The sequence below is a fragment of the Haliotis rufescens genome, unplaced genomic scaffold (genome assembly GCF_023055435.1).
Source record: "Haliotis rufescens isolate VD_foot unplaced genomic scaffold, xgHalRufe1.0.p SCAF_8, whole genome shotgun sequence".
Taxonomy (NCBI): domain Eukaryota; kingdom Metazoa; phylum Mollusca; class Gastropoda; order Lepetellida; family Haliotidae; genus Haliotis; species Haliotis rufescens.
The window spans coordinates 40754056-40765959 of NW_025964372.1; the positions used below are offsets into that span (position 1 = coordinate 40754056).

Here is an 11904-nt window from a genome sequence, read left to right on the forward strand (position 1 = left end):
ATGAAGCCTGCCCACATACGTCGCCTCTGACGGAAAGCAAAAGACTGTGAATATACTCTAACATTTGCCTTGAGCTGCAGTTTGGAACATCTATGTTATGTCAGCTGTATTGTGTGGAACATCCATGGTATATTATCTGTACTGTGTGGAACATCCATGTAACATGAGCTGTACTGTGTGGAACATCCATGTAACATGAGCTGTACTGTGTGGAACATCCATGTAACATGAGCTGTATTGTGTGGAACATCCATGTAACATGAGCTGAACTGTGTGGAACATCCATGTAACATGAGCTGTACTGTGTTGAACATCCATGTAACATGAGCTGTACTTTGTGGAACATCCATGTTACATGAGCTGTAATTTTTGGAACATCCATGTAACATGAGCTGTATTTTTTGGAACATCCATGTAACATGAACTGTACTGTGTGGAACATCCATGTAACATGAGCTGTACTGTGTGGAACACCCATGTAACATGAGCTGTACTGTGTGGAACATCCATGTAACATGAGCTGTGCTGTGTGGAACATCCATGTAACATCAGCTGTACTGTGTGGAACATCCATGTGACATCAGCTGTACTGTGTGGAACATCCATGTAACATGGGCTGTACTGTGTGGAACACCCATGTAACATGAGCTGTACTGTGTGGAACATCCATGTAACATGAGCTGTACTGTGTGGAACATCCATGTAACATGAACTGTACTGTGTGGAACATCCATGTAACATGAGCTGTACTGTGTGGAACACCCATGTAACATGAGCTGTACTGTGTGGAACATCCATGTAACATGAGCTGTGCTGTGTGGAACATCCATGTAACATCAGCTGTACTGTGTGGAACATCCATGTGACATCAGCTGTACTGTGTGGAACATCCATGTAACATGGGCTGTACTGTGTGGAACACCCATGTAACATGAGCTGTACTGTGTGGAACATCCATGTAACATGAGCTGTACTGTGTGGAACACCCATGTAACATGAGCTGTACTGTGTGGAACATCCATGTAACATCAGCTGTACTGTGTGGAACATCCATGTGACATCAGCTGTACTGTGTGGAACATCCATGTAACATGAGCTGTACTGTGTGGAACACCCATGTAACATGAGCTGCACTGTGTGGAACATCCATGTAACATGAGCTGTACTGTGTGGAACACCCATGTAACATGAGCTGTACTGTGTGGAACATCCATGTAACATGAGCTGTACTTTGTGGAACATCCATGTAACATGAGCTGTACTGTGTTGAACAAGGATTATGTCATGTTGCTAACAGTACATGATGTGGGGGTGTAAGGCCCTCTCTGTAACAGGTAGACATACATGCTTACGTTATTGCTGACTCACAAGGAACTCAATAGGACCGTTCAACTGTATTGTTTGAATCCGTGCATGTAGCTGATGACTGATGCTGTAGTTTCAGGATGGCTGAACCAGGACGCATTGCATTCTGTGACTTTGAGAAGAGAGAAGAAATGACACCTGATCAGGTCGCTGAAGTCTTCACAAAGGTCGCAGGAACATATGATGAAGTGAGTGAGTGAGTGAGTGAGTGAGTGAGTGAGCAAACATGACATGGAAATTGTTCTCTGAACGAAATATCGAGACAAAAGATGGTATGTTGTGGCTTATCCTGAAAGAGTGAGTGAGTGAGTATGTTTTCAGTGAAAGCGTGGGTGCAAGGGTGGCCTGTCCATACAATATATCACTACGTCCGCAAACAAAATTCTTGTTTTCCGTCTCAAAAAGAGTGACGAAAACTATCCTCGAGACTTCCAACTTTCCAATAATCAACTTTCCACTTATGTCGAGCAATATTCCAGCAGTTCCGATTTTAACATTTCACGTGTAACATTTTGAGGCTAAACGTTCCCTTGTTTGTTCAAATGAACACTTGACTTGCCCATGCATGTGTTTTTTGTGTATCACACCATGCCACCGGTGTGATAGGATACGCTTACGTTTACGCAAATACCTGCTATCATCACCACTTAAACACGTGCTATTGACATACATGTGGTCCGAATCTTCCAGACCCGTAAAGATTCCGGGGTAGAATAGGTCTTCAGCAACCCATGCTTGCCGTAAAAGGCGACTGACGGGATCGGGTGGTCAGGCTCGCTGACTTGGTTGATGCAGGTCATCGATCCCAATTACGTGGATCGATGCTCATGATGTCAATCACTGGATTGTCTGGTCCAGACTCGATTATTTACAGACCGCCGTCATATAGCTGGAATATTGCTGAGTGCGGCGTTAAACAACCAACCAACCAACCAACCAACCAACCGAATCTTCCAATAGATGTTTCTTATGATTATGAAGTGTTGTGTCGCGTTGATTAACGTTGAAAATAGAAAGTATTTTATGTCACTCTTTTCATCTCATGGTGGCACCTGGTCCTGCACACAGGCTACAGATCACAAACTACAGTAAACTACGGTTATAACGAACACGCTTATAACGAACTGGCGGATATAACGAACTTACTTTTTAGTCCCGACTATTTGCTGTAGTTATGCTGTCTATATGCTTATAACGAACTACGGTTATAACGAACTGAAAATAGTAGTCCCTTTGAGTTCGTTGTAACCGTAGTTTGCTGTAGATGAAGTTAAACAACGTCCGTCGTCGCGGAGATTCCGTGGATGGATGTCTGGGTGCAAGAATCACACTTGGGAGTTTTTAGGGCTTCAGTTTTCATTTTACTTGTGGTGTATCTGCAACTCATGCAAGTAAGCGAATATGCCCCTGTTCACTCATCAGCGAATGGGTACCCGGTAGGAGTGAGTGAGCACGGTTTTACGCCGCTCTTGGCTTAAGTCCCGCAATATGACACCAGAACCCGGTAGGATTCAATGACAATATGATTGTCAACTTTTTAGAGCCACAAAGGCAGCTTGCGTTGTATACTCCCCAGGGAGCTGATAATCCACTGACCGGGGTAATAATGGTACACCGCTTTCAGAAAACTACTGTGTAAGATCTTGCGCATTAAAGTATACCGATTTGAACAAACAACAATTTGCCACATATAGCGTGGTATGCCGTTTAAAAGTTAAGAATCTTGAAATATAAGATGCCACCTGCTAAGGTGTAGACATTGGACATTGTTATTAATACCATGAGTGAATCATTGACATGGTGTCTGTGTAATTAGGGGTGTAATTAACAGTAAACTTGTATACGTTATACAATTTTAATGTTTTAGAAGAATACCAAGAAACTGTTATTGAGGGACGCAAATCAAATTTGCTAAGACTGCTAAGACTAGGAATCTCCATTGTATTCTAGCCCAGTCGTCTACGGCGCCGCGATTCGCTGTGCAGAGTTGCGTCCCTTGGACACGCCAGAAACCTATGATTGTGGGTTCGAATCCCGGTTCGCCCCAATTATGTTTGTAGGTTTGTCAGCACCATACCCGTGCTCGTGGGTTTCACCGAAGTGGTAAACGTCTGAGACTTGCATCACTTCGGGCTTTCCTCCCACATTAAGCTGACACGCCGCGATATAACTGGAATATTGTTAAAAGCAGCGTTAAACCAAACTCACTCACTCACTGTGTCTTTAACACTGTCATTGAAGATACCTTACTGCAGATATGCCTGTTATATTACTGATACTTGTTTTTAGTAATCTTGGAGCAACGGCCCCTCATCGGAACCAAAGTCAATTCTTTGGTCAGATTCGTCATCCATGTACAGTGCCAATGTATCAGTAAGGGTAGAATCAAGGGGTATTTTGGGTGAGTTTATCACTGAGACGGCGGAATGAAGAGAAACTTTCAGATTTGCTTATTTCTTTCGTTCTTGTTTACAGTCGCATTCAGCAATATTCCAGCTGTACGACAGCGATCTGTTAATAGTTGAGTATGCACGAGATAATCCAGTGATTGGAGTATCGATCCACGCAATTGGCATACGATGACAACCAATCACCCAAGTCACTGAGCCTGACCACCCGATTTATTTGGTCGCCTCTTACGATAAGCATAGGTTGCTTGGGACCTTTAGTCTTATGCGGCAGTCCCGATGGTGTTAAATAGTACGTTTTACTGCTGCAGAGCGAAAAAAAAATTTGTAACGCGTGATTTAAATTCCTATTCAACGGAATATCCGTCTTTTCCTCCCTCGGATAGATCACCGACCATTCAAGTTATCGGCCACGTGGGATAATGCATCGATAAAAAGGGTTTTGGAAATTATTTATTGCGTTCTGAATATTTTATGTCCGCTTCGGGTACTTATTTTCATCCGTGATAAGTTTGTTTGTTGTTGTTTACCCCCATAATCCCGAGACAATGGAGTTAAGTGACTATAAATGTACAGTTTCCACCCTTGCCGAACTAGGATGGAATTTCCAGGCTCGATCACAGCGACACCAGTGGCAATTATAAGGGTAACGCTATTTTTCATGGCATTATCATTTGCAGAAGCCCGAGGTCTTCCATTAACGGCCCGACGAAGGAGGGCATATGAAAAGACCGAGGGCTTCTGCAACTGATAATGCCCTGAAAAATAGTGTTACCATTATTATAGCTAAAATGGATAGAAATAAGCAACAATATCGGTTTTGAAACATTTACTGCAATCAACACGAATACCACTGCCCCATTTTACGCATATGGAAACGACATAGAACAAACCAGATGACGTCACTATTCAACATGGTCAGGTGACGTCACCTATCCCTATCCTATGACGTCACCTAACAACTGGCGTGATAATGGCCAGTCGTCAAGCAATATGAGGGCATTATCAAGTTACAGTGGCCCACTGATTTCTGATAACATGCGGGCGGTTTAATGATAAGTCTATCCATCTTAGCTATAATACTATTTATATCCGTTCTAAGTCCCTCTTTTTGATTCCATGGCTCATGTCGCTTGCATTTGATTCAGACGAAATGGCGGCGCCCAGTAAGACGATCTGATCGATAATCAAGATCAATAGTATAATAAAACGGGTCTAACCCCGCGAAGTGCATCAAATCACTTGAGCATCTTGATTAAAAACATGAAATCATTTGCAAGTTATCTGTCGACGCCAAGTTGGAGGTACCCATGCATTGACAAAATCTAGTTCGCAACGCAATTTTGATTGGACCATATAAAGTGAGTGGGTTGGGTTTAACGCCGCTTTTAACAATATTCCACTTATATCGCGGCGTGTCAGCTATATGTGGGAGGAAAGCCCGAAGTGATGCAGGTCTCAGACGTTTACCACTTCGGTGAAACCCACGAGCACGGGCATGGTGCTGACAAACTTAGAAACATAATCGGGGCGAACCGGGACTCGAGACCCACAATCATTCTGGGAATCTGGGCGACTTAGACGACTGGGCCACCCGGAGTGTGATGAGTCACGTCAGAATAACCTCTCGTAGGATCTAGAAGAGACTGTAGCTTTCTTGAAAAGTGTAGGTATTGCCATTAAGCTTAGGCCAGACATTTTTATTATATTTCTTTTTTGAAAATATGTTATTTTATTAATAACATTCTTAGCAGGTAGGCAGATGATACATTTTAAAAATCACAGGTATTTGTTTGCCTTCAGAGGTTATCTGAATATGTTGCCATGTGTATAGCATTGGGTAAGCTTTGTCTCGTCGTTTTACTACTGTCCTGCAGTTTAACATCATGTACACGGGGGCAGTCGTCTAAGGGGCCGCAATTCGCATCACATTGAGCTCACACCCCGTCATATAACCGGACAACTGTTGAAAGGGGTGTTAAGCCCACCCCACTCACTCACTCACTCACTCACTCACTCACTCACTCATGTATGCATGCCAATGTCTGCGGTGAACACGTAATTTGGAACAAAACATTTGGTTTAGGTTTATTTCTTTTTCAACTTTCCTTTACTGAGTCTGTTGAATACAAATTAAAAAAAGTCCCATCATAATAATAACAAGACTGCTGCGTAAAGCTCACGGTTTCTGTGCTCCAGACCTGGAAAGCTCGACATTATAAGGACCACGTGTATGTAGCCGAGGCTGTGGCCGACTTCTACCCTGGGGACCGAGCGTCTGTCCAGGTGCTGGACGTGGGTGCCGGGACTGGCATGTTGGCAGAGGAGGTTGGTGTGGAGACATTACAAAACTTTGCAATTTCGTCATACCTGGATTGTTTTCAAACCCAAAAGTAATTTTTCCCATCTTCGCTTATGTTTAATGGAAGATATATTGCATTATACGTAAAACGTATTTTTGTTCAGAAATCATAAACGTGTCTCGATCATCATTCAACAAAACAACTGGGAACACCTTGACTCGTTCGCAATAACTTTGTTTATTTATTGTTTAACTCCGCACTCGGAAATATTCAACCTGTATTACGGTGGCCTGTAAATTATCGAGTCTGGACCAGGCAATCCAGTGACTGACATCATGAGAATCTATCTATCTAGTTTGGTTTGGTTTGGTTTGGTTTGTTGTTTTACGCCGCACTCAGCAATATTCCAGCTAAATGACGGCGGTCTGTAAATAATAGAGTCTGGACCAGACAATCCAGTGATTGACATTGTGAGCATCGATCCACGTAATTAGGATCGATGACCTGCATAAACCAAGTCAGCGAGCCTGACCACCCGATCCCGTTAGTCGCCTCTTACGACAAGCATAGTCGCCTTTTATGGCAAGCATGGGTTGCTGAAGACCTATTCTACCCCGGATCTTCACGATCTAAGCAATTGGGAGACGATGACATGCATCAACCAAGTCAGCGAGCCTGACCACCCGATCCCGTTAGTCGCCTCTTACGACAAGCATAGTCGCCTTTTATGGCAAGCATGGGTTGCTGAAGACCTATTCTACCCCGGATCTTCACGATCTAAGCAATTGGGAGACGATGACATGCATCAACCAAGTCAGCGAGCCTGACCACCCGATCCCGTTGGCCGCCTCTAACGACAAGCATGGTTCGCTGAAGACCAATTCTAACCTGGACCTTCACGGTAGGATAACTCTTAGTAAAACAAGCAATGGTATGTTATGATCTGTTGCAGTTATGGGGAAAGGGGTTTCGGCTAATCGACGGCCTTGACCCCTCGCATGGCATGAAGGTCGAAGCCTCCAAGAAAGGTGTCTACACCAATTACTACACGGAGTTCATGGATGGCAAAAGGTTGGACTGTTTTGCGACAGGTGGGCATTAACTATTCCTCTTGTTTCAAATCGAATCTAAAAATACATTAAGGCCCTTTTATAAAAGAACCACTTATAGCGTGTATCAATATTTGGGCGATGCAAAACACATTACAGTACAGTATGTCTCGACACTTGATAGGGAACGTTCGATCACCAAAAAAAATCATAGAAGCCGCCAAATCAAAATTCGTAAATTTGGTCAGTTAAAAAAGAACGGATTGAGACCCCATAATATATCAGCAGAAAACAGTGTTTACTTTAGCATGTCCCCCCTATTTAATACCTATTTGTGTGTATATATGAGCTCACGATATCGCAGCAGAGTTCGTTGGTTGGTTAGTTTGTTTGTTGTTTAACGCCGCATCGAGCAATATTCCAGCTATATGACGGCGGTCTGTAAATAATCGAGTCTGGACCAGACAATCCAGTGATTAATATCATGAGCATCGATCTACGCAATTGGGATTGATGACATGCATCAACCAAGTCAGCGAGCCTGACCACCCGATCCCGTTGGTCGCCTTTTACGACAAGCATAGTCACCTTTACGGCAAGCATGAGTTGCTGAAGACCTATTCTTCTCCGGATCTTCACGGGTCTTTCGCAGCAGGGGGTATCGGTGATCGTTACATGCCAAAGGAAGAGAATTTATGGATGTCATGATATGACTGAATAATTGTTTAAAACTAGAATTAAGATGGTGGAGACAAACAGAGTTTTTTTTGTTACGCATTAGTGTAAATATTACCATTTTTTTATAGTTCACCAGCCAAAACACTTTATGTTATGAGACATCCTAACGAGGTGATGTCAATAAAATAAATAACATTTATAAAAAATATATTATTTTTAAACATAGAAATATAATTGTTTTCAGTGTAATATTACTGTGGCTATTATTTGATGGCATTACTGTGACAATGGAAACTGCAAAAAACTTTTGTGTGACTTATAATATATATAATTCCATGTAACAGAATTTAAACTCTCTGAATCTGAAGGAAGAGAAATTATGGACGTCAACTCCTGTATTATGAGGAACGCAACGTTTCGGAGTATATACTTAGTCCCTTATGGGTAACACTTCTAAATGAATTTCAAAGACTTATTACATGCCTCGTCAATTTGGTACAAAAATAAGTATTTTATGGAGGTATTCTTACATTTCGAAATCAAAACTGGTCTTCTTGATACACGGGCGGTGTGGCACTTCATAATAGGATGCGAAAACTCAGATTTCATTGCAGTGAGTGAGTGAGTGAGTTGGGTTTAACGCCGCTCTTAACAGACAGTATTCCAGTTATATCGCGGTGTGTCAGCTTAATGTGGGAAGAAAGCCCGAAGTGATGCAGGTCTCAGACGTTTACCACTTCGGTGAAACTCACGAGCACTTTCAAGCTCTACCGATCCCGCAACCTTATGGGTTACATGCACTTTTGGCCAATGTTCAAAATTCATAACCAGTATTGAACTCTCGAGGACGATAGTCAAAAGGTGAACCTTTCTTTCACATATCGTAATCTACACCAGTTTTCTATTTTTTTTAAATTAAACTTTTTAATATTCTTCGCCCGCCCTCTCGGATACTGAGCATGTAAATGACAAGAGCACAAAATAATGTGGATGGTCTTGTGTTCATGACAACAACGTCTCGTGTTTTCAGATGCCTACGACTGTCTGGTGGTGGCCGCTGCCTTCAATACAGGATTCATCCCCTGTGCAGCTCTTCCCGAGATGACGCGCTTAGTCAAACCAGGTGAGGGGAGGTGGGGTAGCCGAGTGGTTAAAGCGTTCGCTCGTCACGTCGGGATCGAAAAGCCACATGGGTACAATGTGTGAAGTCCATTTCTGGTGCCCGACGCCGTGATGTTACTTGAATATTGCTAAAAGCGGCGTAAAACTCACTCATTTAAACCAAGTGAGCAGCGATGTCGTACTGCGGGCAATGTGTGTATGTAAAACCATGACTTGCCTTTGCATGTGTTTGTGACGGGTTTCACCAGTGTGGCAGGATACGCTCACCTTTTCGCGAACACCTGTTATCATCTCCAATTGATAGTGATGACACATGCTTATTGAATAAGTGGAATCGTTCAACGGATTTTGGGGCCGGTCGGGCAGCCTAGTGGTTAAAGCGTTAGCTCGTCACGCCGAAGACCCGGGTTCGATTCCCGACATGGGTACAATGTGTGAAGCCCATTTCTGGTGTCCCCCGTCGTGATATTGCTGGAATATTGCTAAAAGCGGCGTAAAACCAAACTCACTCACTCACTCAACGGATTTTGCTTTTAGTAGAGATTTCTTATGATTATGGAAATGTTAATGTCGCTCTTTTCACTCACGGGATTTAATCATTCTTATCGCGTATGGGGGCACGAGTACCTCAGTCATCTAAGGCGCTGTCATTCACCTCTTAGTCCTGCCAGAAACCTTTGACCTCGAATTCAGCTATGCCCTGAATATGTCTCTAGCCTAAGTTTGTCAAAAGTAGGCTTCTACGACCTTTATCATTCAAATGTTATACTCATCAAAGCGGCGTTAAATCACTCTCATTTATATAGTGGGAATCTATATTCAAATTTAAGCCCTGGGATAATAACAAAATTTGACATTTAAAGTTAAAGGGAACAAATGATCACTTTAAAGACATGGTCTCGTGGATGTGCCGTCTGAGGTTAGGAGTTCGGTTCCCAGGCCGCGTCAGGGGTCGGCTATCAAGGGTTTATGTCTGAGAAGGGTACACTGCAGGCCAGCACTATAAAACTGGCATACGTCAAGACAAGTACAAGCAGCCAAAACACTCGTTTCCCTCCCAGACCCTTGAGACACAGGAACTCGATGACAGCGTGTATAGCATAATATATTCGTATAGAAAATAATGTACATTGTATATGGAGGGGTGTGGTTTTTTCCTGTGCCTAGAGACTAAATTAAAAAAGTTTTTTTTATTTTTTGTATGTTTATGCCCATGGGCAAAAATGAAAGATTTAAATTCGTACATTTCCGGTATATACTGCTCTGCTTTTATAACGGACATACCAAATGGATATTCAAAGCTACGAATCCATTTCTCTTTGTCCGATACTGAGTTTTCACCGGAAGTCACAAGCTCCTTCGGAGTGTACCCTTAAGCATATTGTGGGACCCGTGAAGATCCGGGGTAGAATAGGTCTTCAGCAACCCATGCTTGCCGTATAAGGCGACGATGCTTGTCGTAAGAGGCAACTAACGGGATCGGGTGGTCAGGCTCGCTGACTTGATTGATGCATGTCATTGATCCCAATTGCGTTAATCGATGATCATGATGTCAATCATTGGATTGTCTGGTCCAGACTCGATTATTTAAAACCGTCGTCATATAGCTGGAATATTGCTGAGCGCGGCGTTAAACAATAAACAAAGAAAGCATATTGTATATCCTCTAGTTCCCAAACCTTTCACCCTAAGTACTCCAACAATTTCGAATGAACATGAATACTGTCCAAAGTCAGGAATCGGAAGCACGAGTTGGAAATGTTCTGAAAAAAATAACTTGTTTCAAGACTGACTGAGTATGGTTTTACGCCGATTTTAGCAATATTCCAGCAATATCACGGCTTCACACATTGTGCCCATGTCGGGAATCGAACCCGGGTCTTCGGCGTGACGAGCAAAAGCTTTAACCACTAGGCTACCCGACCGCCCACTTGTTTCAAGAAATACTAGAAAACATAATTTTGCTCCAGGTCAAATTGCACAAAATAATTGTTCATTGAACAAAAATGTGCTGGATGTCTCCACAATGTTAAAAACGGGGCGGTCGAGTAGCTTAGTGGTTAAAGCGTTCGCTCGACACGCCGAAGACCCGGGTTCGATTCCCGACATGGGTACAATGTGTGAAGCCTATTTCTGGTGTCCCCTGCCGTGATATTGCTGGAATATTGCTTAAAACGGCGTAAAACCATACTCAATCACTCACTCACTCAATCGCAATGTTTAATAGGACCATAAATGAATGGCGCATTTCAGATGGGTTGATATGCTTCGGCATCCCGGACTCCCGCTTCACTGAGGTGAAGGACTACGTTGACAGGCTGGCTCCCCTGATGGAGCTGATGGAAGAGCAGGGCGTGTGGGAGCTCGTGGATACGAAATACTGCCATGACTTTTACGATAACGCAAATCCCGGAAACATCTTCAGATATGTTGTGAAGGCATCTGATATAGATGCAGCCAAATTTATTGACAGACTAGGTCCTGTTGGTTAAATGCTGCTATGAATCTTAATGCAGTGTTAATATATCATGTAGTGTGTTTGCTTGACTCAATAATATCCCAGCTACATGACGGCGGCTTGTATATAAGCAGTGTTTCACTCTGTCAGTTTACGATGACTCGCAGTCAACCTGCTAGCCCGTCAAACCCACAGGCCTACGGGACGGAGGTTGCAAAAGAAACCTGTATTTTTCAGTAGACACATGTATGTTCCAATAAATAGACACATGTGTGTTCAATATTCACCTGTATGTTCCAATAGATACTTGTATGTTCCAATAGACACCTGTGTGTTCCAATAGACATGTGTGTGTTCCAGTAGACACATGTATGTTCCAATAGACACCTGTCTGTTTCGACCCGTGAAGATTCCGGGTTGGAATAGGTCTTCAGCAACCCATGCCGTAAAAGGCGACTAACGGGATCGGGTGGTCAGGCTCGCTGACTTGGTTGTCATCGATCCCAATTGCGTGGATCGAT

At 43.1% G+C, this 11904-nt stretch overlaps 1 protein-coding gene across 1 annotated transcript; it reads left to right on the forward strand.

Moving 5' to 3' along the window:
* The first annotated feature begins 1442 nt into the window (after positions 1 to 1442).
* Positions 1443 to 11619, forward strand: LOC124151069. The gene is made up of 5 exons (XM_048389701.1): positions 1443 to 1553; positions 5973 to 6101; positions 7029 to 7167; positions 8834 to 8926; positions 11179 to 11619. The coding sequence occupies exons 1-5, from the start codon at positions 1446 to 1448 to the stop codon at positions 11415 to 11417; spliced, it is 708 nt and encodes a 235-aa protein (XP_048245658.1). The 5' UTR covers positions 1443 to 1445; the 3' UTR covers positions 11418 to 11619.
* Positions 11620 to 11904: the final 285 nt, after the last annotated feature.